Genomic DNA, 25,610 nt, shown 5'->3' with positions numbered 1-25,610 from the left:
CGCATCGATTCCCTTGGTGCTGCAGATCTAAGAGCAGACTTGCGAATCCCCGCAGTTTGGGAACTGACCCAATGGCGAGTGGGGAGCTTTCCTCAGATGAATCCAAATCCTATGTAATGTAGTTTTTCCTTACGAGTAGTTGGTTTTATCATAGGTTTGAGTTCGAGGACCATACAAGACCTTGGTTCCGTCCGAAACTTGTGATGTTTATCTCTTGTACTTGGTTTCCCCATAGGTTTGAGTCCGAGGACCATGCAAGACCTTGGTTCTGTCCAAAACTTACGAGATTTATTATTTTTTTTTTTGTGTTTGGTTTCCCCACAGGCTTGAGTCCGTGGACCATGCAAGGCCTTGGTTCTGTCCAAAACTTTTGGTTTTCATCTCTTGTACTTGGGTTTCCCCATAGGTTTGAGTCCGAGGACCATGCAAGACCTTGGTTCTGTCCAAAACTTACGAGATTTATTTTTTTTGTGTTTGGTTTCCCCACAGGCTTGAGTCCGTGGACCATGCAAGGCCTTGGTTCTGTCCAAAACTTTTGATTTTCATCTCTTGTACTTGGTTTCCCCATAGGTTTGAGTCCGAGGACCATGCAAGACCTTGGTTCTGTCCAAAACTTACGAGATTTATTTTTTTTTTGTTTTTTTTTTTTTTTTTTTTTTTTTTTTTTTTTTTTTTTTTTTTTTTTTTTTTTTTTTTTTTTTTTTTTTTTTTTTTTTTTGGTTTGTTTCCCCACAGGCTTGGGCCGTGGGACCATGCAAGGCCTGCTGGTTCTGTCCAAAACTTTTGGTTTTCATCTTTACTTGGTTTTCCCCATAGGTTTGATGTCCGGGACCATATGCAAGACCTTGGTTTCTGTCCAAAACTTACGAGATTATTTTTTTTTGTGTTTGGTTTCCCCACAGGCTTGAGTCCGTGGACCATGCAAGGCCTTGGTTCTATCCAAAACTTTTGATTTTCATCTCTTGTACTTGGTTTCCCCATAGGTTTGAGTCCGAGGACCATGCAAGACCTTGGTTCTGTCCAAAACTTACGAGATTTATTTTTTTTGTGTTTGGTTTCCCCACAGGCTTGAGTCCGTGGACCATGCAAGGCCTTGGTTCTGTCCAAAACTTTTGATTTTCATCTCTTGTACTTGGTTTCCCCATAGGTTTGAGTCCGAGGACCATGCAAGACCTTGGTTCTGTCCAAAACTTTCGAGATTTATTTTTTGTGTTTGGTTTCCCCACAGGCTGAGTCGCTGGACCACAAGGCCTTGTTCGTCCAAACTTTTGATTTTATTCTCTTGAGCTTGGTTCCCCATGGTGAGTCCGAGGACCATGCAAGACCTTGGTTCTGTCCAAAACTTTCGAGATTTATTTTTTTTGTGTTTTGGTTTCCCCACAAGGCTTGAGTCCGTGACCAATGCAAGGCCTTGGTTTCTGTAAAACTTTTTGATTTTCACTCTTGTACTTGGTTTCCCATAGGTTGAAGTCGAGGACCATGCAAGACCTGGTTCTGTCCAAACTTTTGTTTTCATCTCTTGTGAACTTTGTTCCCCATAGGTTTGGTCCGAGGACCATGCAGACCTTGGTTTCTGTCCAAAACTTTACGAATTATATTATTTTTTGTGTTTGGTTTCCCCACAGGCTTGAGTCCGTGGACCATGCAAGGCCTTGGTTCTGTCCAAAACTTTTGATTTTCATCTCTTGTACTTGGTTTCCCCATAGGTTTGAGTCCGAGGACCATGCAAGACCTTGGTTCTGTCCAAAACTTACGAGATTTATTTTTTTTGTGTTTGGTTTCCCCACAGGCTTGAGTCCGTGGACCATGCAAGGCCTTGGTTCTGTCCAAAACTTTTGATTTTCATCTCTTGTACTTGGTTTCCCCATAGGTTTGAGTCCGAGGACCATGCAAGACCTTGGTTCTGTCCAAAACTTACGAGATATATATATTTTTTTTTGTGTTTGGTTTGTTTTTCGGATGTAAGCCCCTAGATCAGGGCGGGGAGAGCCGGCTTGAGGCCAAGAGCCCCTAGGGCTGCCTACGCCATGGGCGCTGCAAGGAGTAGCCCCTAGCAGAAGTTTATGTCGGAACAACAGCTGCACGTCAAAGGAGACGGAGGAAGCTCCGTGGATTTTTGCTTAGTAGAGAGTTGACTCCACCGCCACCTGCGCCAAGCGCGCATGCTTTCCCACAGACGGCGCCAATTGTAAGGACACGATTCCTGCGCGGCCCAGTGACATTTTCGGGTTCACGCGGGAGAGATCCCTCACAATACGATTTGTAGAGAGTGGGCTTGAAAAGCTTGGGCTTGGTCACGGGGGGATGGTCCGGTCTGGATTTCAGAAAGATCCCTGTGGAAAATGGACTGGGCCTAAACGTTTATAGCCCCGCCATACTGCCACCTCTGAGAATGGGATCCTCGGACTTGATCCGAGGACCCTTGTGGTCCTTTCCGGCTGTCCAACGGAGAACTTTCTCTATTCTGTGCATGAATCGTTCCGGCGATCTTCCTCATGAAGTCTCCTTTTTTCCTCCTCCCCTGCTAGATTCACTTACTTCTCCTTTTATACTAGTGTGCGTTCGATGTCCTTCGTCCACGTGTAGGGTCAGTCTTTACAAATACTGACATTGGTCCCATCAGTCTAATCCCGGAATTGTTGGGGATGACTTGGTAAAGCTGTAGAGTACGGTTCTGCCAGGCATTGGGCCTTATCCAGAAGGGTATTTAGGGTAATCGCCCCAAGGTATTTTGGATTTCCTTACGAATTTATCCCTTTATTCTGGGCGGATTATGGGCCTGCCGAGAACTAGACTGTCCTCGGCTGCCTCCCAAAAATTGGTCCGTGCTCGGCGTCATGGAGCTTGGGCCACAGTTCTCCTCGGATTGGGCCCTCGGACTTTCTAAGGGCAAATGGGCCTGGTCCACGAATTGCTGGGCCCCACAAGGTTATCTTAGTTATATTTCCTATTAATTTCCATGACATGGACAATTGTTGATGCCCATTTTTTTGACAAAGATCCCAACAGTAGAAGAAACCCAACAATATAGGGAAGGTGAGAAGGGGAAAATGGTAAAGGAATGAGGAAGCAAGCCTAGCAGGCTGAAATGGTAGGATTGATGGCTAGTAGGCCCACAAGAATAAAAAAGAGGTAAAGAAGTAAATGGGCCGAGGAAGCCCAAAGAATGAAGTAGTAAGCCCATGGGAATAAAAAGAGGTAAAGAAGAGGTAAATGGGCGGAGGAAGTCTGGGAAATGAATTAGTAAACTCAATGGGTCGGCTTAAAGGCCAATAAACCCGAAAAGTAATAAGAGGTAAGGATATGGTAATTGGGTCGAGGAAGCCCAAAGGATCTAGAAAAAAGCCCATGGGAATAAAAGAGGTAAAGATAAAGTAAACGGGCCAAGGAAGCCCGAGGAATGAAATAATGAAATGGGCTGGCACAACAAGAATGTTGGCTAACAAAGCCCAAAATAGGTAAAGATGTGAAAAGTGGGCCTAGAAAGCCCTGAGCAAAAGATTGAAGAAGACGTGGACTGGCACGGCAGGAACATCAGCTTGCAAGTCCACAAGGTAACAAGAAGTAAAAGGAAAGGAAAAGCTATAGCGAGTACGATGAAGTGATATGGCATGATCAATAGCCAAAAGGTCCCAGACATAGAAAAGGAAAACATGGGCTCAGCAGGAAGATGAGGCCCAAGCAACGCCTAGTCCAAGAAGGGATAAAAGGCAAGGAATATGAGCCCAAAAGCCTACATATCCTTCACGCCACAAAAGATAAACACCAACCAGTACGTACAGCAGAATCAAACAAACACGAAGGCAGCAATAATGGTGTGAAGGCCAGAAAGAAACAAAATTCAGACGGAGTGGAGCATACACAAAAGGTCAAGGCACCACTTACTTGTACCCAACCAATACATGGGAGGTGGACCATAGGTCAAGGTTTTCAGAGGGTGTGGTTTAGCGGTAGGGAGAAAGGGGGGGTCTATTTTGGGGTTCTCGCTCAAACTTCTTTGGAGAGAGATGTCCTGCTGAGATAACATCTCACCCAAAAGAGGTAAATATGGGCTGAGACCACTTGATGCATGCCATAGAAGTAGGTAATGAAGAGACTTAATCCTTATCTAGATGACGGAAGTGAAAAACAGAGATATGTAAGAAACAAGACAAGCAATTTTATCTGAGAATAGAGAGTGGTACAACCAACACATTTAGAGCAATGGTAGTGGCTAAGCAGCCGGCAAGCTAGTAGGTAGTTTTGGAAGGACGCCCATAAGGAGCCAAAATAGTTGGGTAAAAATGGCAAATCCCACCACGGCAGAGGGAATTAAAAGGGGTAACTTTGAATAGTGAAAGGGGGACAAGAGATAGAAGGAAGAAGAGGTAGAAAAAGAAAGAATAGAGAAAAAAGAAAAGAATATACAGAAAACCAGAGAAACATAAGTGGTAGGAATAGAGGCATGCATCAATAAACTACCTTTTTTCTCTCCCTCTTAACAGACCCATTCTCTGAGAGATTGAGGATGGAAGCTTAAACCATTTTGGCCCTTTTTCCAAAGTGTATAACTTCAATGGCAAAAGCCTTCCTTGAGGTTACTCATGTTGGGGATTGGTTCCCTTCTTGGACTCGCTTTTGCTGAGAAGCTAAGCCTACTTTTCTGGCAAACAAGTTTTCTTTTGTTATTTATGCTTATTGGGTGATTAGTTTACCGTTTAGTTATTAAATTGTCTGCTGTAGCGTTATTTCCATTTTTTGTATTATTCGGCTATAACCTTATTAAGCTATCTTCCTTCTCAACGTTAGTCTCATTTGTTTCGTTTAGTATTACAGTTATTTTGTCATACTATATGCCTGCTATAACATCTGTAACATTTGTTCTTGCTGTGGGCATGCCATACACTCAGTCTGCGATGCCTCTGCTAGAACACATCTATATTGGGACAGCTCGACTTGTGCACAAGCTAGCCTAAAGTGTAGCCCATTTAGGCCAGCCCCAACTCTCTTACCTCAGACCCACGGGCCGTAGTACAGCAAGAGGGATGGAAGCCCAATAACACAAAAAGGCCCACCACAATAGTATATTATTGGGTAAATTGCAAAGTACACCCCTGAAATTTGGGGTTGTTTAGATTTTACATCCTATAGTTTGAAAAATTAGATGTTACACTTTGAAGTTTGGTTCCGTTAGCAAAACCCCACCCTCCGTTAGTTTGAGCTATTAAGTGACACGTTAGTGTGCTGACATGTTTATTTTATTTTATTTTTTATGCCAAATTAACTCTACTTTTTTTTCCCCAAATCAGCTCTACAAAACGATGTGGTTTTAAAGCAAAAAGCACTATGAACCCACCCGAATTCCAAGTTTTATGACGACACCATTTTGGAAGCAACTCAATTCCTAAATCACTCAACTCAAAACGAAGAAACCCACAAACCCTTACCTGCTGAAGGACCCAACGAACCCATGCAACTCAAAACCCAAGCCAGCCCTCAGCTCACCGTGAACCCACCCAGCTCGACCAAATCGGGTCTAAGACGAAGGCGGCGGCGGCAACAAAGAATCTAGATCTACCACGATAGTCTTCTATTTGTTCACTCTTTACTATGCTAGTTAATCTCTTGAAAAATCTCTACTCCACCTTGTTTGACCAATTCCCTAAAGGAACCACCTCTCGATACCTCAGAGCCGAAGGAGACAAGATTATCGATGAGGTCTAGGAAGAGACCATTGCCACTGACAATCACAACAAGGCGGAGGAGATTAACAACAACAACAACAACAACAACAAAAATAGAAATAATACGGTGGAGGAGATGAATTTGTAGGACTTCTTAATGAAGGCTGAGGCGGTGAGGGAGGAGGATGTGATACTAGGTGACAGGCGAGACTAGGATGTGAAACTAGCTGGAGGATTTCTTGACGAAGGTAGAAAACATGTCAGCACACCAATGTGTCACTTAACAGCTTAAGCTAATGGAGGGTGAGGTTTCGCTAATAGAACCAAACTTCAAGGTGTAAAATTCAATTTCTCAAACTTTGGGGTACAAAATCCAAGCAACTTCAAATTTCAGGGGTGTACTTTGCAATTTACCCTATTATATTTGGATAAAACTTTGGTATAATACTTAAGTGTGTTTCTTTAGGTTCCTCTCTTAAGATTCAACCATGTGGCTTTTTTCTCATAGGATGGAAGTGTATTTTAGTTAAGTACAGCTACATGACTGAATCTTAAGAAGAGGAATATAAGAAACAATACCTAAGAATTGTACCTAAGTTTTGCCCATTATATTTTTATCTCCTTATCTAAAAATAACTAGTCATATATTTTGGTAGTCTAATTTATAAATTAAAATAAAACTGACTTGTCAAATTTAGTTTAGCAAATTAAGGATCATGGAAATAAGTAGAAAACGAATATCTTTGATAATCCAAGTTAAAATAATACAAATTTAAAAAGGGGCACAAAACATGTCAAATTTTGTTTTGCATGTTGATGATCTTTTTAATTTTTTTTATACAAGATAGAAATTTTACTCTAACTTAATCTAAATGTATATGTGTGTGAAACTCCCTCTTAGAGACTTGAACCTTAACCCTTACCCCCAAGGTTTTCAGACCCGGGCCGTTCATTGAACCGTAAAAGGAAGAGGTTCAAGGTTTTTGAGGTCGAACCGAGGTCGAACCGGGGTCGAACCGTGATGATGTCATAATTAATTTAATAATTATTTTAAATATATATAAAAACATTAAATTAATAAAAAGATAGAAAAATTAACTAAAATAGTCCAAAACAAATATAGATAGTATTTTTTATAACATAACTTTCATAATACAAATAAAAATTATTAAATTCTAAAAAAAGATAAATAGCTATTGAGTTTCTAAATTATTTTTAAGTCATAACAAAGCACACTTTAGTACCAAATAATTTTTATTTTATGAAACCCAATAAAATAGTTAAGCAACAAACTAATTTACTTGCTCCTGGCCAAGCCCATTTGACTGGATCATTTTTTTTTCCCAAGCCCATTTGAGTAGTCACTTTTCACCATTTATTATGAATTAAAAAAAAAAAAATCAAAAGCTGGTTCTGAAGAATGAAGATGTCCATGTATTTAAAAATGGTTAAAGTATAAACAAATAACAAAATCCAAAAAAATTGTTTTACTGTCCCAAAAAAAAAAAACAAAACCCAAGAAGTGCTTGACAGTTAGCAAGCATTTATGTGAGGAGTTGACACGCACAAAAGTCTCCAGAAATGTGAAGAAGTCTACAACATTTTTAACAATAATTTCACAACAAAATTTATATAAAAAATTGTTATTAGTTCTAATTTAAACTCACTATTGAAATTATTTTTTTACTCACCAATATTAACTAATAACAATTTATACTTAAAATTTATTGTGAAATATTATGAAAATATTGTAGTAACATTTAATTATAATTTTCTATTTATTATTATTATTATTCCCTCTTTCCTTGCATCCGTACGTTTCTTTTCTTTTCTTTTTATTTTTTTCTCTTGATTTATCTCCTCCACACACGTTTCCCATCCCCACTCCTCTCATCTTTCTTTTTATTTTTCTAGACTCTTCCTTCTCCACACATAGTGTCCTTTGCTTTTATTTTTCTTTCTTTATCTCTATCTCTCTGTTTCTCATTCTCTTTCTCTCATACTCTCACACTGTCACACACACGTTACCGGCGGAGAACAAAGCTAGAATTTAAAGCTTGCTTCACCCAAGAGAAGAGTTTCTAAAGAGAGGGAGCTGTGTGATGTGCTCTGAAGAGAGAAGAAGAAGAAACATAAAGAGTAAAGACATGTTGTGTTTCTTTGGAGATGGCAGTGGCAGACATGATGTACTTTTTTTTTTCTTTTGAGAGGGAGTTGTGTTTCTTTTTCTTCTTCTTTCTTTCTTTCTTTCTCTCTTTCTTTTTTTTTTTTTTTTTTTTTTTTTTTTTTTTTTTTTTCAAATTCAAAGGGAACCGTGAGAAACGGTCTGATCACGGTTCTGAGAACCGTGCGGTTAAACCGCGGTTTGAACGGTTACCTGCTTTTTTGGCATAGAACGGTTCTTGAGCATAAAAGAACCGTTATTGTGAGAGGTTCACGGTTTTTCCAGTCGGACCGTACGGTCCGGTCCGGGTTTCAAAACCATGCTTACCCCCACACCCCACAAACACTTATACTTGTGGAGTGACCATCGCGCCAAGGGTGTGCGGTGATGCATGTTGATGATCACTAATTCTATATGTTGTGCTGACTATTTTGCGAGATTTTGTTATAGATGAAGTAAACACTTGTGCTGACGAAGAAAAAGTGTTATCATTAGGGAGTGGCAGAGCCACTTCTTGACTTTTCAAAAATCCTTCCTCTCTCTTATATTTTTATTTTAAAAAATAATAATTTTGTACATAGATTTCAATAATTGTTCCCCTAGATTTTTACTAAAAACATGTAATGCATTTATTTATTGTTGACTAATGCATTTTTTTTGTTCCCTCTAATTACTCTTATGTCATACGTAACTCATTAAATCAAAGTGTATTTATTGTATGTCATACATAATTTAATTATGTTTTATTTTTATAAAATTGACTTGAATAGTTTTAGATATAACAAAGACTTACCTTTTTCTTTTTTCTTTTTTTGCTAAGATGTAAACACTTACTTTATGTAAGAAAATATCATATGTTAAATCAAAATTAAAAAAAAAAAAAAACTTCATATATAGTTTTATATATATATATATATATATGAGATGAGTTCATGTTACACCTGCTATAACTTGATAAGAGTTGCATGTTTTTTTAAGGGTAAATTGCAAATTACAATCCTAAAGTTTGAGGGTGATTAGATTTTATATCCTAAAGTTTCAGAATTTGAATTTTACTTCCTGAAGTTTGGGGTATTTGGATTTTACACCCTAACGTTTCAGAATTTGGATTTTACCTTCTAAAGTTTGGGAGTGTTGAGATTTTATACCCTAAAATTCTGAAAATTTAAGATGTAAAATCCAAATACCCCAAAATTTTAGGCAATAAATTCCAAATACTCTTAAAATATAGGGGGTAAAATCCAAATTCTAAAATGTCATTGTATAAAATCCATACACCACCGAACTTTAGAGGATAAAATCCAAATTTTGAAATTTCAAGGTGTAAAATCCAATCATCCCTAAAACTTAGGGGTGTAATTTGCTTATCCCTTTTTTTAATTATTGATTTTAATTAGATCTAATGGTTAATAACGCACAAGCTACCATGTTATCAACATTCTAAAAATCAATAATGTGAATGCATTTAAAGTAATTAAATTCTCTCATTCAAAAGTGATAACATTTAATGACGCATTTAATAACTTTAAAGAAGAAGAAGAAGAAGAAGAAGATGGGTTAGGTGGAGAGAGAATGACTTATGAGTAATGTTATAGACACAAACTGTTTTACAAAATATTGATGTGGCCAACTTTTTTTTGGTTTTCATTTAGGCCCATCATTAATATCACATTTTCATTTACCAATAATCACTCACTACATTAGCAGTTTGTAAATTTTTTGTAAAACAGTTTGTATCTCTAGCATTATTCATGACTTATTATTCTTGAATGAGAGAATTTAATGAGTTTAAATGTGTTCACATTATTAATATTTAGAATGTTGATGACATGGTAGCTTGTGTGCTATTAATTGAAATCAATGGTTAAAAAAGGTGTAACTCTTGTTAAGTTACAATAGGTGTAACTTGAACCCATTTATATATATATATATATATATATATATATATAAGCACACACACTAGTCGCTAACCCATGCGATACATGAGAATAGCTACTGAATGAGTTTTTTTTATTTTAAAAAAAGCATTATTTTTTAGTAGGAGTAGTAGGCAAAAACACATGAAATTGAAGAACAAATTGATATTGAAAGAAATAGCACAAAGTTTTATTAGTTAGGTAGAAGAAAGGTTTCTGGTGGCTTCTTCATTTGTGCTTTATCTTTTAAAAAGCAGCAGCTGCTCTGTAGCAAGTTTGGTCACCAAGTAGCACTTTAGCTTCAAGCAACTTGTGTTTTAAGTGACTTTAAATACATTATTTTCAATAATGTTATACTATATATATATATATAAATTTTTTTTTTAAGCATTAGTAGTAGAATAAGAGACGAGAGAAATATATTAATCCAAACTCTGTGTTCGGCTTTAAACTTTTCTTTTAACTTATTTTGGGTTGGTAAATAGTTAAATTTATTTTGGTAAGAAACTATATAAACAAAGATCAAATTTAAATATGTCACATGGGCAAGGGAGTCAATCTCGTACCAGAGGCTTACCGGTTTGACTAGTGGAACAATAAATTTTGGCACCGATCAATACCGGTGTACCGTTTTGAGTTTATCGCTATTATATATATATATATATATATATATATAATAAATATAAAAGTTTACCACAAAACATTACCTTAATTCAGAATAAATTGTCCATGGTTTTAGATTTTAGCATCAACAAAAAGAAAGAAAACACGATATAAAAAACAAAAAGCTTAATTGTTCATTGCATAATAAGAAAACAAATAATACTAATAAGTTAATGCAAGTAAGTTACCATTTTGCCCTTACAAAAATTCAAAAATTACAAAACTAAAAAAAAAAAAAAAAGCTTTTTTTTTTTTTTTTTTTTTTTTTTTTTCTCTGTACTGGCCGATACACCCGGTACCAGCTGGTATGCTGGGTACTAGCTGGTACACCTAAAATCGGCCGATGAGCCCGATATTTAAATCAGTACGAAACATTGGCATTTTGATACCGGTACAATATCAACCACCTTGCACATGGGCCTTATGAGATAAATAAGTCATAATAATGTAGTCAAAGCAATATCTTATATAAAGCAACTTGATAGAAAGCAAGTTACTGACGTACTACGAAATTCAAATCCCATTTTAAACCACAATTCTTTGATACAGCATACACGAAACCAAAGACAAAAGTAAATTGAGTTTCTTCATTCTTTTCTCAAGAATGAACGTGGAAAAAAAGTGCAAAAAACTATAAGTTAATTTGGAGATGCAAAATATATGATAATGACTTCGTCATATTTAAAATGACATTTTTTGTTGTTGTCATTATGCTAGTTTTTAATATTGTGAACCTATGTGTTTTTTATTTTTTAGGAAAAAATTATTTATAATGAATAGCTTATCTTCATGCGTCCTTTAATGAAACAAAAGGTCATTTGTTAAGGACTCTAATCTCATTGGAAACACTAACTAAATTGGAAACCCTTTTTTTTTTTTTTTTTTAAAGATTCCTCACTCTAATGTAGTGATAAACATCTTCTGCAGTGCTACCATCCACTATTTATCGAAGGAAAAACAATGCATTGTACATGATGTCTCCTCAATTAGAGATATTATATTGTTGTTGTAGTAGTAGTAGTAGTAGTAGTAGTAGTAGTAGTAGTAGTTGTTGTTGTTGTTGTTGTTGTAGTTTTTGTTGTAATTATTATTATTATAAAAATGAAACAATGAATTGATATTAAATTTTTCTTACTATTAAATGCTGCAATTATTAATCTTTTTCTCACCCTCTCTCCCTGTCTTTACAATGAACCTTTGGTTTTTACAATTTTTCCAGAGTTTTAATGCCATGTTCTTTTCCTCTCTCTTACTGGACTCACATTTTTTAGATTTGCCAATGAAACTTCCAAATTGGGCAACACCAAGAAACATAGTACACACACTGTCAGTACATGGAGTCTGTAAACAGAAAGTAACTAAGAAAGTTAAAGTAGTTCTAGCCCTATCGATTTAGGTTTATGATGGGTATAATTTGTAAATTTCTTTTAAAGGAGTTGTTCCTTACTTCAAAAATTAGAATCAATTGAATTTTTTTATTAGTTAATTTGTCTTGTTCAAGTTCTACTTTAGTGGTAATTATAGAGTTGTACGAGGCTATGTAAAATGAGGAAGACATTTGAGAAAATGTATCTAACCTTGAAAGTGAAATCTTGTTTCTGAGCTTTTTTTAGCAAATAGGAGAAAAATTTTATGGATAAATTATTTCAAAATTATGCATAGGAAATAAAGTTCAGAGAGAGGTAGAGAAGAGCAAATAAATATGAAAGTAATGTTGTTTTAATTATTAGTTTTTTTATGAGAAAGAACAAGAGACAGAATGCTGCGTCTCTAGTTTAGTTTGTGTTGTATGTATAGGTATATACAAGATAGGTTGTAATATATATATATATATATATATATATATATCAAAATGTGTCTATTGAAAGGTCATAACCCTTTATATTGGATATATATTAAAGGTGTCTATTGGACGAAAATGTGTCTATGGACCAAAATTGTGCTTATTGACTGAAAAAATGTGCATATTAAATGAAAATGTGTCTATTGAAAGGTCATAATCTTTTGGATATAAATAGTGGTTCATATTCATTTGGTAACTTCTTTTCTTTCATCTTTCTTAGAAACACAAGAAACATGTGGTTCTTCTCCAAAATTTCTATTCGTAGAACTCAATAAACTTAGTTGTATCTTGGGAACGAATTTGTAGTAACTCTTTAGCAACTCTTGTATGAGGGCAAATCTATATATGTAATAATAGGCAAAACTTAGAGAAAGTTTAATTAGAATTTGAAATTAGAATTTAATCTTGCATCATGTGTCTAAATTTATCCACTTAAGTTTGTGTCGTATGTCTACTTAATTTTTTTTTTTTTTTTTAATCTTTGTACCAAGTGAGTTTATGAGTGCAAAATACTAAGAATTTAATATTAATGAACTATAAAATTAAAAAAAAAAAAAAAATCAATCATATATACTCAATAAAAATCACCACATAGTACTGAATGAAAAGGTTCAGAATCAAGCCACACCAACAGTAGCAACAATAATACTGAATGATTTCTTTAAATGCCTTCCTGATGATTTTATCTCAGATTTCTTATGGTCTTCCTTACTCCTTACAGATGATTTTCTTCTCAATGACAGTTTTTTGTTTTAATATATACATAGCAAAATGAAAAGGCACAGTTGTTCGGTGTTTTTAAATGTATACGTGACATAAATTTATGTAGCCATGTAGCGCAATAAAGAGTGGTCAACAAAAAGTCAAAACGTTTCACTTTTATATTATACACACCCGTGCATCATTTTTTTAGATCATAAATTTCTATAAGATCTAACAGTTAAAAAAAAATTAACTGTCTATTTCATCATTAAACATTTCTTGTTTGCCATACCATCTAAATTCATTCAAAGGAGAGAAGATTATTCAGAGAGAGAAGATTATTTAATATTTATTACAATATCTTTAACTTGTTTAGAGAGACTTATCCAAAAAAAAAAAAAAAAACTTGTTTAGAGAGAGAGAGAGAGAGAGAGAGAGAGAGAGACTAAGGATAAGATTTTGATAGTTTCTTCTTCTAAAAAACTACGTTAAAAGCATTCACATCAACCTACTCAAATATTTAGCTAAAATAACCCAAAAAACTTCATTTTTTCTAGTTTAGCTATCTATGTTTTTTTATAAATATACATCGGCCTCAATACTCTATGTTTCACCTCTCTCTAAACACATTAAAGATTTTATCAAATTCTAGTATTTTTATAATAAAAAAAGAAAAGAAAAAAACTTTAAAGATGTGCCCTTTAATGAGGAGGAATTTGGAAAGCAATAAATAAGGAGAGAAAACAAAAGTAATAACATTTAATAATGCATTTTTTAACCGTTAGATCTCTTTGAAATCTAAGGTCCAAATAAGGTATAGCTCTTTTGAGGTTACATCAGGTATAACTTGAACTCATTTCATATATATATTAGTTCCTTGAAAAAAAATTTATGACTCTACCACTGATCTACACATTCAACACTTTTGTGATATTCTTTCTTAAAAAAAAAAAAAAAAAAAAAAATCACTTTTGTGATATTCTTTTTCATGTGTTTTTTCCCTGAATGAAAGAATTTCTTAAAAAAAAACAAAAAACACAACCTATAAAGCAAAGATACCAAATATACAAGGATTAGCCAAAATGAGACTCTTCGAAAGATAACATGGGACAAGGACATATCGCAAGCTTGCTTCAGAATTGCTAGAAGCAAAGCCTCTGTTTCGGACCAAAACGCAGATAAATAAATTTAATAAATCAATGAATTTAACGAATATAAAATTGCTTGATATAAATTTAGTATCACATGATTTTATAAAATTTGGAGATTTTGCTCAAACAAACAACATCTCCATCTGATTCTCTATATTTTTGTACTATTTAAAAAGTAAATAGTAACTTTTACATTTTGTCTACTTACTTTTTCAAATATATTTTCCAACAAACTCCCTACCTTTTTTCTATCCTATTTAAAGTAATCATTTTTATTTATTTTTATGTACTTGTTTCAACTTTTTTTTTACTTGAGAGAGAGATGGGGATGAATATTTTATTCAATAAATTCTTTTGCTAATGAACAGAAGCACTCTAGATGAGAGTGGCTATTCATTAGCAAAACACTTTTTGAACTTTGGACAGACTATTGAAGTTGTGTTTTTAGATTTTACTCTCTAAAATAGAGAAGATTTTGGTTTTAACTCATCAATTAAAGATGCTCATAAATGTTATGTGTACGGCACCGGGCCTCTAGAGCCATTTGGGCCTTAGATCCAAGTTGTACGGTATGTCCCGCGGTTCCTGACACCCATGTCAGAAACTGGGCTTAAGGCCCACTAGGGCCATGGGAGCAAATCCTGCAGTATCATGTCTGGCCCAAAACCTATTGGGCCGGTCGTTGAAATATGTACTTGTCAGTTTGTGGCCGGGAAGTTGCTCGGCGCGTCCCATCTCCTATGCGCATGAGTGCTCGGGAAGGCCCTATCCTGGATGCTCGGTGACTCCTTGGCAAATTCCACCGCCGAACATCACCCCTTCCTTGAAGTAGGAACCAGTTCTAATGCCACTCACACCACACTCCCAACTAAACATCCACTTAGCGATAACAATATTGGACCTCCATTCCCACTAGCCTTGAGAGTAATCATGATTTTCCCACTAATTTTGGACTATAAATAGATGAGGCTAAGGAAAGGAAATGGTTGTGGAAAGTCTGAAAGGAGAGTCTCGAATCTAGATTAGAAGCTACAAAGAGTGAAAGGAAAGCAATCTAGAGGTTGTAGAAATATTGCTGGGTTTCTAAGTTAGAATCACCCAAAGTAGGAAATCCAAAGCCCACATTATAAGTATATTGTGAGCCCAAGAGCAAGACAGGTCTATTAAGCTCGTTTAAGGTGCGCACATTATGGATTTGAAATAATATCTTACACTTTTTATTTTTTTTTGAGAAAAGAAATAATATCTCACACCTAGTTATTTCAAATCCACATATATTATTATATTATAAAATTGAATTCCAAACCAAAGATGCATAGAAGGATGGCATGTGTCTTTTTGTTAATATAATAATGACATATGTCAAAACTCCTCGATTCCATGATCTTAGCCAAAATGCCAAAAAAAGTGGGCTAGTAGATGCTCTCTTCTTCCTTTGTTTGGTTGGCATTATAAGAAAGAAAAGAAGAGAAAAGAAAAGGATAGAGCATCTATTGGGCCCACTTTTTCTCATCTACCCAAATTGGGCAAAAATGAGAAGATAGACAAGTAACATAGCCTACAATTTTGGGAGGCCCACTTCTAATGGCTTCTAAAATTTCAATTTTGTCCATCATTAAAACAAACCTTTTAATTTTTATTTGGGGTATTTAGATAAAAACATGTCTAAATTAAATATATTCTTTTATTTTCTTTTCTCTTCCCCCACTCTTTCCAAAAATGTAAAAATGAAGCATATTCTTTTTTCATTTCTTTTCCTATCTTTTCCCTCTCTCCCTCCTCTTCTTTTCTCTTCCCCTCCTTTACAACCAAACACATTGAAAGTGTTACTCCTGTTTTTGCACTTTCCATTTATATCAAATTTCATTTTACTACCTGTTTATCTCTTTCTACCTTGAAAACTTCACCAAGGCTTCCTCAAGAAGTTTTGGTTCTCACCCAGCCACTTATCTCTCTTTCCTTGTTCAAACATAACTGAGTTCTCTTTCTATTTCTATTTCTTCCTCACCTTCAAGCCTTTAATCTCATTTCAAGGCTGTTACAGAATGTAAAATTTATGTGTGTCAGTGTGTGTGTTTTGTTAATGATTTATTGATTGGATAAAGTTTAGCTACAAAATTGGTTAAAACTACAACTTTACTCAATAATCTAACCATTGAATTGCATGTTCTTTACGCTTTTAATACACATGTCAAATTTTGTGTCAATAAGATATTATTTGTTATATGATCTATAAGCTTATATTTTATGTATAGTTTTAAATTACAAAAACTTGTAATTTAAACAATTTATTGATAACATAGTTATTGATCTTTAATTTTCTAGAAATTTTAGCAAGTATGGAGAATATAAGAAGAAGATGTAATCCAATGGTATATTTATCAAAATTCACCTTTAATAAAAAGATTTGAGTATGATTGTAACCTAAAATTATAATTAATTTTGTAACTAAACTTTACCCTGATTTGACAAAATTTAGCTAGTGGTGAAGGTCATTTTCTTTTGAAAATGGAACAAACTATTGAGAAGATATACTCATAAGTTGTAAATGGTTGAATACCAGTAATGGTAGAAGAATTATTTTATGATTAGTGCATTATCCTTTTTTCTTTATTAAGTTGATTTATTTTTATTGAAAAAAACATTAAAACTTTGATAAGGAACTTAGCTTTGGATCTTGAGGCTTCATGTTGAGCTCGAGTTTGAGCTTAAGTTTGGCTTGACTAACGAATCAAGCCAAGTCAAGCCAAGCTCAAGTTTTTAGACTTCCTAATAAGTTCAAGCTTGAACACAAATTTTAGGCTTGATTCGAGCTTGAGCCAAGCTTTAACACTTTACTTCTATTGTCTAGCTGAGCTCAAACATGCGTTACTCGGTAATGTTCAGCTTGGTTACAGCTCATTGAGTGAGTTTGGCATTCTGAAGTTTCTGGTAGATTATTTACTAAAGGTGAGACAAAAGGATTTGTTCCCCTCACATAAAACTCTTTCCACATTCCACATTTCCACTTAAGAAATAGAAGAGAATCAAAACAACGTTATTGAAGTGATAAATATCTTAATTCGCATTATTTGATCTCATTCTACAGCCCTAAATGGTAATAAGAGTGTTAACTCCGAATAAATAAATAAGACGGCTAAACTGTGGCAGCACACGATGCTACTCACACATAACGTTGCCAAAAGTAGAAATACAAAACTGTTTCTTTGCTCTGTGACAATAGGAAAAATAAAGCAAGAATAGCTCGCAAAGTTGCTACCAAGAATGAGGATAAAACAGCATCAAGTCATGCTTATCTACTCTCCGACTGTCAGCCCAAAACCAAATTTGTAGTCTTTCTTCCTGTGATCTAGCTGCAAGACATAAATTTACAAAACGAGTAAATAAGCATATATCTATAATCTGTGCAACAGATCATGGATATGCATCCATCTTGAAGACTACTATATTGTAGATCCCCAACATGAGTACGTTTGCATGATACACACAAGGAAAATGCATTAACTAACAATTGATCCTCACCTCCGCAGAAAGAATAAAATTTAGACCCATATTCAATCGCTCTTCCAGAAAAGCAGACGCACAGCCATTGGAATCAATCTTCCCTCTAAGGCGGCACTGTAAGAAACATAAAAATTAGTCCAGCTCAGATTGTTGAGTTAAAGGCACATAATCAAGCTTGTCATCACAGACGACACAATAAATTTGTCACAAGAATCACAACTATAAGAAATAAGAAATAATAAAAATGCCACCAGTAATGAGAATTATATATGAAAAACTAAATTTGCTTTAAGTGGAGTTAGGATGTTGTTTGTGACAAAAACCATGGTGAGGAGTTTTTTCTCAAAGATTGCAGCAGAAGTATCAGCTAGTCTAGATACATGCATCAGCCGGGATCAAACCAAACTTTCTATATGTTTTGCCACCTCCCTATGCCCAGATCAGATTTACATTACTGACCCTACTCCTTATTTTTATCACCCACCACCGTCTTATATTTTTGTTATTGAGGTTCAACGTTCTTAACATAATTCATGCATAAAAGTTAAAACCACTCCTTATCAAAAAAAATTTAAAAAAGTTAAAACCACTTTGGTCTTTATTGACTATTAATTGTTATTTTAAAACCACTCTGGTTTTTATTGACTATTAATTGTTATTATATCTTACCCACCCAAATTCGCATCAACTTGGTCTGTTTCATACTCCAAGATGCACACCAATTGAAACATTGATTTCTTTTCACAAACCCTAACAGGCAACAAGAAAATGAGAATCAATTAAAAACTTGTATAGACCTCAGTTTTATAGGGGGACCAAATTTAACTCATCATTCCTGCCTATAGCTATTGAGTTCATCCTTGTATAAAATGGATTGGGTCTAGCTGAATAAAATACAAATAGTTAAGGTGCCTTAGTAGTTAATTTTAGGGTCCACCTATCCAAGCATTTAACTTAATGACCACATCTACTAAAAGCCTATTAAGCCTATCAAAAGACAGCTGAATTTTTCCATGACTTGCAGCATGGTCTAGTAACAGTTGTACAACACCTGATTACGGTAAGAAGAGACAACATATCCCATGAGACTCTCACCTCAATTAGGTGCAATTTTGTGAGGGGACTTCAGACTTGTCTAACCTTTCCTATGGGCTAGGACTAGCGTTAAAGTACCAAGAAAAAGGGTAGCTACTATAATGTAAAAGATGAAATCTATTATTGGCACTTTCACATCAAAATGGTAATAATATATTCATGCTTAATAACCAAAAATACATTGAATACAAAACCAAAAAGCAACATATACAATGGCAGGCAAATTATGTCAGCACCAGGATACCAGAGAATACACAAGAGCAGAAGTTACCTGTCTAAGGATGTAATCATAACCGAAACTGGCTGTGGCTTCTTTTGACATGTAGTTGTACATTAAGTCTGAAGCTAGAGAAACCTAAAAGGAAGGGAACTGTATAAGAAAATAAACTTGAAAATGATCATAACATATTCTTATACTGCTAAATTTACTCACCTTCTCAGATATCTTCTGAACATAGCTCAGAGCAACCAATCCTGTACTTGCAACTTGCCCAGTGGCAACCTGCAGAAAAATTGGTAAATGCAACTACAGTAAGAATCACATACCATCAAAATTTTAAAAACAAATAAGTTACTTATCCCTGCCCCCAAAGAGAACGAAATGCATTTGTTTCTCCACAAACACGAACCCATTAAAAAAAAGAAAAACTTCTGTTTTACAAACTCCATATAGTTCCAGAAAAATTTATTGACATGGGACAGATTTCATAAATCTATGTGCGTTGTTATAAGCTTCAGGGTTTAAAGGTTACAGATTTGAAGCATATTGGTGATATTTAGGGTTTTTATTTTCAGTTCAAAAGGTAGACATTAAAAGTATCCAGAGGAGTTATTCCTTGAAGCAAACAAATTGCAAGAACTTTTCTGACAGCAACAAGATTTAACATCTCTAAGGTTATTTCAAGGATTTATTTGGTGGCTTATGGAAGGAAGGGTTTAGGATAGAAGGATTGAAAGAAGAAAGAAGAATCTTGGAAGCTAAAACAGAGTAGTGAAAAGTATGTGAACAGTAACAAGAGGAATAGATGAAGGAAAAAAGGAATCCGGAGAAAGAACAGCTCACATAAGGGCACACATTCCATAAACCAAAACACTCAAGTTCTCATATCAAAATTTTTAACTTTTTGAAAAATGGCACACATAAATAGATGCCATATTCTTGACTTTTTCCAAAAGGACTAAGACTTCAAACACCAACTCCTAATTCATCTAAAAAAAAAAACCTTTGTACCATGGAATGAAGACAAAAAAGATCTATACTACATAATCTTCTTTCTGGACCAAAAAGTCTTCTTTGAGAGGGATGCACAGCATTAGTATTTGATCTTAAAGATAGTATTTCCTTTCTATCCATGCAATAGATGTCACAGGATTTATACTCTTATGTATCACTGCATGCACTATGGAATAGGTTACAAGCAAAAGTTTTGACCATTCAGCAATTGAGTTGGGCCAACATGTGAATAACAGGAGCAATCCCTACAAATGGGGGTTTAATATACATGGACGAGTTTTTAGAAAATAAATTTTATTTCTTAACACATATGTTAATCAATTCATACCATGCATGAATGAATTTTCCATACCAGCATGAGTAAAGGAAGAAGCTCGACATAAAAAAATGTATATCTCATAGAACCATACAGGGTCTCAGAATCCACAATAAAAAAATGATCACCATCCCTTTGATTATCTTAATTATGCATAGCAACAAGGTAGATCCAAAATGCATATCTCAGATACTTAATCAATTTCCATAGCTCTTTACTTTACAGTTGTCAATTTTGACAATGCATTGAAAAGAGAAAGGAAAGACACAGAGAGAGAGAGAGAGAGAGAGAGAGAGGGAGGGAGAAGCTTTGACCATAGGAACAACAAATAGGACAAGCACTTAGAATTGGAGAAAAGAACAGCCAAGTATCCATAAATAGCAGACTAAGTAAATTACTATAAATTCACTAAAAATCCATATTTTCTTAAGACATGATTTAATCACTTTCCATAGCTCTTTACTTTGCAGTTGTCAATTTTGACAATGCATTGAAAAGAGAAAGGAAAGACACACACACACACACACACACACACACACACACACACACACAGAGAATGCGAGAGAGAGAGAGAGAGAGAGAAGCTTTGACCATAGGAACAACAAAAAGACAAACACTTAGAAATGGAGAAAAGAACAGCCAAGTATCCATAAATAGCAGACTAAGTAAATTAATATGAATTCACTAAAAATCCATATTTTCTTAAGACGTGATCTTGTGATAAAGAATGAATTGAAGACAGCATACCATCTTATCTGTGTTGTATCGAGCAGCATAACCAATACCAGACTTCCGATGCTGACCAGCCCAAAACACTTCACCACCAAAAGACAAATTGGGGGTCACACTCTGAAAAACATAAAGTTATTTCAGTAAAAGACCATTAAATGGTATTTGCTACACCAAACTATAAAAAGGAAAACACAAAAAAAAAAATCCAAGAAATTAACCAATTGGCAAGATGATAAAACAGCTTATCAAAAAATGGCAACATATAATTTAAATATTTCCAGTTTGGTGAGGACGAGGAACGATCTTTCGAATGGATCATAACTAGTGAATTATATACATTTTTTGGATTGCTCGTTGTCTGCAGTACACAATTTTTTCTGCGACAATTTTATTTCCAGCCAATGTTTCCACAAACAAGCAGATTACATCAAGAACTCTATACTATTTGCCACCCATATGAAAATTATCACCGATTTATTATCACATATCCATGAGCAGCTTCATAGTATTAAATTTAAAATATTAATCACAATCCATCATAATAAGTGTAAAAAAGGAATGGCTTGGTTCCAGTATCTTATACCTGTATATAATTTGCTCCAAGTAAGGCACCATTTCCCAGCTGAAACTGGGACCTGTAGTCTTTGCCCTGCACAAAGTACATCGTTCAACAAATTAGAGATACCAAAATGTCAATCCAAGCATTACTATTTTAGGAGAGCTTTGGAAAGACCCAACCCAAAGATGTCAAAGAAAGGGCAAAATGAAAAAAATTGCAGAAGGTCAATGGACGTATCACTTTTTTTTTTTACTTTGGGCTTGGTAAGTCACAAATGCAACCTAGGTCTCAAACCCAGGCCCTCATCTCTACCCCTTTCTCATAGGTAAAGAAAGTGTCATTAGAGCTAGAGCTCATTGGCAATATTACTTCTGTTGCACTTGCTCACAAGAGTTGAACCTATCCAGTATCCACCCACTCCTTTGCCATGTAAGCGAACACCCAAAAGAAAGATTCCTACTTAATTTTTGAAATAAAGGTTCTCCATCAGACATTAATCATGTTTTTCATCCACTTTTTTTTTTTCCTCTATTAGATTAAAATCCTGGGATAAAAAAGGGGGAATAACCCCCTACCCTCCAACAAACCCAGGCATGCGTGGTTTTGATCCTAGGTCTCTACTACAATTCCAAGACACTTTGCCAACTAGACTATAAAAACAACTTCCAGCCCTTATTACTTAGAGAGAGAGAGAGAGAGAGAGAGAGAGAGCCCAATGTTGCTGAACAATGGATAGTGGTTACAAGAATATTATCTGAAGATAGGGTCCACTTCACATTTTGATACAGAAATTTCTTCCTTATTAGCATGTGAACAAGAATCTGATGGAATCCACAGCCATCAAATGATTTCCAGATTTCTGACTCTCCCGAGGTAAAGAAAAAACTAGTTATCTCAATTCATAATCTGAATAATTGACAAGAACATCATACTCATATGTTCTTTAACAAAATAATATTTTAACTATAGATAAAGAAAATGTGCATCTGTCACAACTTGCGACCTTAATGAAACTTTTCTTAAATGACAGATTTCATTAACAATAAAGTGTCAGCCACTAAGTACTTATGCAGGTACTCAGAAATATCCCCTAGATTAGGTGCCTCTGCAGCCTAGAACACTCTGATCGCATATCGGAAAAAACTAACAATTATGTAAATGCACCAACATCATCACTAAAAGCACAATGAGAAAATATAAACATATTTACAAGTGAGGAATAAGAGAAGCTTCACCTTGTAATCAAAATAGGCCATTCCATGTGACATATGCGGCTCATTTGTAAGCTGGAAAAGCACAAGTAAATATAATCAACTGCCTTAGACATGATAAGGCAAAATGCTAGCAAAAAAGGGAAAAACTCCATTATCATTCATCAAGGGATGTTAATATATGCGTATTTACCTGAGCATTACCCTTGAAAGAAAGATTGTCGGTTAAATCACACTTCACTCTTGCATTGAGCCTCCCATCAGTCATTATTCTCCCAAAAAGCATCAGCTACACAAAAGCAATTCACACCAACAGCGAAGTTTTCAATTCTAATTCATCATTGGATTTTTATTTTATTTTTTTAAAACTCCTTCAACCAGAGGTCACTTACCTTTGGGTCTATAAAGTTGGCACCAAATTCATAGTGAGCAGTAGGGATTTTAATCGTTTCAGAAGATTGTGAAGGAATCTCCATTGGTCCCATGAACACGCTGACCGATTGTGAACAACAAATAATTACTATCAAAATTGACACCGATAAAAAAAAGGCACAGAAAATTGAAAACCCAAGAAACAAATGCCAAAATACATTGTTGGTACCTAAAATTTAGCACGATTGATTTTAGTCCCCAAAATTTAAAGCAATCACTTTTAGTCCTAACAAACTTTTTAGTCTCTAATGAAGAACAATCACTTAAAGTATGCTAGAGAATAAAAGTAACCAATATAAAATTTTGAGACTAAAATCGCTCCTGGGCTAAAAGTTTAGGGACTACAGAGTATTGTACCCAGACAATGAGAGAGGGGCAAAGCTACCTGTGGCTGAGTGAGAACCTCTGATTGAGTCCTTTGGTAAAATCAAAGCGCATCCCTTCAAATAGTTCTGGCTTTAAAGACACTGCCAAAACAAAATACACAGATTCAATACAAAAATTAGAAGCAAAAAAAAAGAAGAAGCCCATTTAACAGTTTTAGCAATTACATATTCTGATCCTATAGATTAGCAGAACACAAAAGAAAATCCACCTAAAATCATCAATTGGGTCCAAATTCACGTGTAACAAAAATAAATCTTACCCACTCAAAATCAAAAGCATGGAAAAACGAACAAAAATTGGAAAGAGTGAAAGTAGAAAAGAACAAGAAGAGAGACAAACTGAAAGCTTCACGGTGGATCTCCTCATAGGGAATAGGACAAGGGAGGTTGAAGTAATCGACTTTTTCGTTCTCTTTCTTCATCTGTGGCAGCGTAGTGGTACTACTGGTTGGAGGGGCAGTGGCAGTGGCAGTTGCCATTGTTGTAACTCAATGAGTTATTTTGATCTCACAGAGAGAGAGAGAGAGAGAGAGAGAGGTCTGTGGGTAAAGTGTAAAAGACTAAACCCCAGACAGAGTTGAGAGAGAGGATCTAAAACTAAAACCCTAGGGGCTTGTTCGTTGTTATTAAGGTTGTTGTTGTTGTCCTTCTTGGGCTCTAACTCGGAAAAGTTTAAGTCAAACCCCGGTTCCAAATTTTGCCTTTGGATGCTAATGCTAGTCAGTTTCGTGGTTGCCACTCGGTTTGTTTGGCGAATAAGCAGCTTAAATTTTAGATTTGGGACTGTTAAACGAGTCATGCATAAGTATAACTGTTTAGCGCGTGCTTAGAGGGTTTTATATATAAATATATATATATATATATATATATTTTTTTTTTTTATGTAAAAGTTTAATGATTTGTAACAATTTTATTTTTGAAAACAATAATTTGTAACAATTATAATTTGAAATTACTAAATTTTTTATTAAATATTTTTTTTTTTTTGTGTTTTTTTTTACACAATTTGATACTTATCCAAATTGCACAGTTTGTGTTCTAAATTTAGTTTGTGTTTTACTGTAATAGTAATTGTGGGGCCCAAATGATTTATGGGCCAGGCCCATCTACCCGGGGAGAATCCAAAGGCCTAAACCAAGGAGGGCTATGGCCCAAGCTCGACAAGATAGTCTATGGATACCGCCGAGTGCAGTTCAGTCCTCGACAGACCCAAAGTCCCCCCAGAAAGAGGGGTAAAAACGGTATAGGACTGAAACTCGGAAGAAAGATCTAAAATATCCAGGGAAAGCTGCCCTTACTGCCATTCAATACTCTTAACCTGACATAGCCGCATTCTTTGGCTTTTACAACCACCCTCAACGACTTTGGGTATGGGCTGATGGGACAAATATCAGCCTTGGAAATGTTGACCCTATACGTGGACGAAGGACAGTGAACACAGGCGGGTATAAAAGGAAAAATCAGTAACCTAGAGAGGAGGCTGGGAAAAATGGCCAAAAGCCAGAGCCTCCCAGCCCACCTCCAGGAGAAAGACTCCATGGGTGAAGATAACCTAGACACGCACAATTACCACGAAAAACTCATCACCTGGTGACTAAGGCCTAGCCTTCTAAACCCACGCTCTACAAATGATATTGTTTGGGCCTTTTTATGTACGAACCCAACACCGCTACGGTTCGTTACGAATCGTGTCCTTACAATTGGCGCCGTCTGTGGGGAAGGCTTGTGTGTTGGCATAGGCGGTGGGTCGAGAGAGTTCCCTTATCATCTCTGACAACTGGTTGTAGAGTTTTAGAGTAAAGTTCCGCTAGGGGCTATGCTTCTTGGCTAGGGGCTACGCTTTGTAGCATTAATCGCACGGATAATTCAAGGGGCTTGGCCGGGGAGCTAACTCCCCTAAAGCCAAGGTCCAGTGCCAAAGGAAAACTAGGTTTTGGACAGAACCAAGGCATTGCATGGTCCTCGGACTCAAGCCTCTGGGGAAACCAACTACCTAGATGAGGAAAACTAGGTTTTGGACAGAACCAAGGCATTGCATA

The 25,610-nt window shown here is 35.4% G+C and overlaps 1 protein-coding gene across 1 annotated transcript; it reads right to left on the bottom strand.

Annotated features, from left to right (window-relative positions):
• Nucleotides 1-17,124: 17,124 nt before the first annotated feature.
• Nucleotides 17,125-24,296, bottom strand: LOC115964161 (mitochondrial import receptor subunit TOM40-1-like). The gene is made up of 11 exons (XM_031083509.1): nucleotides 23,912-24,296; nucleotides 23,571-23,652; nucleotides 23,146-23,245; nucleotides 22,947-23,042; nucleotides 22,778-22,828; nucleotides 21,567-21,632; nucleotides 20,999-21,100; nucleotides 19,135-19,203; nucleotides 18,973-19,056; nucleotides 17,625-17,720; nucleotides 17,125-17,455 (listed from the first exon to the last, which is right to left on the bottom strand). The coding sequence occupies exons 1-11, from the start codon at nucleotides 24,048-24,050 to the stop codon at nucleotides 17,399-17,401; spliced, it is 942 nt and encodes a 313-aa protein (XP_030939369.1). The 5' UTR covers nucleotides 24,051-24,296; the 3' UTR covers nucleotides 17,125-17,398.
• Between the last annotated feature and the right edge of the window lie 1,314 nt (nucleotides 24,297-25,610).

The sequence above is a fragment of the Quercus lobata genome, chromosome 10, assembly GCF_001633185.2.
Source record: "Quercus lobata isolate SW786 chromosome 10, ValleyOak3.0 Primary Assembly, whole genome shotgun sequence".
NCBI lineage: Eukaryota > Viridiplantae > Streptophyta > Magnoliopsida > Fagales > Fagaceae > Quercus > Quercus lobata.
This window is presented reverse-complemented; position numbering and strand designations above follow the sequence as displayed.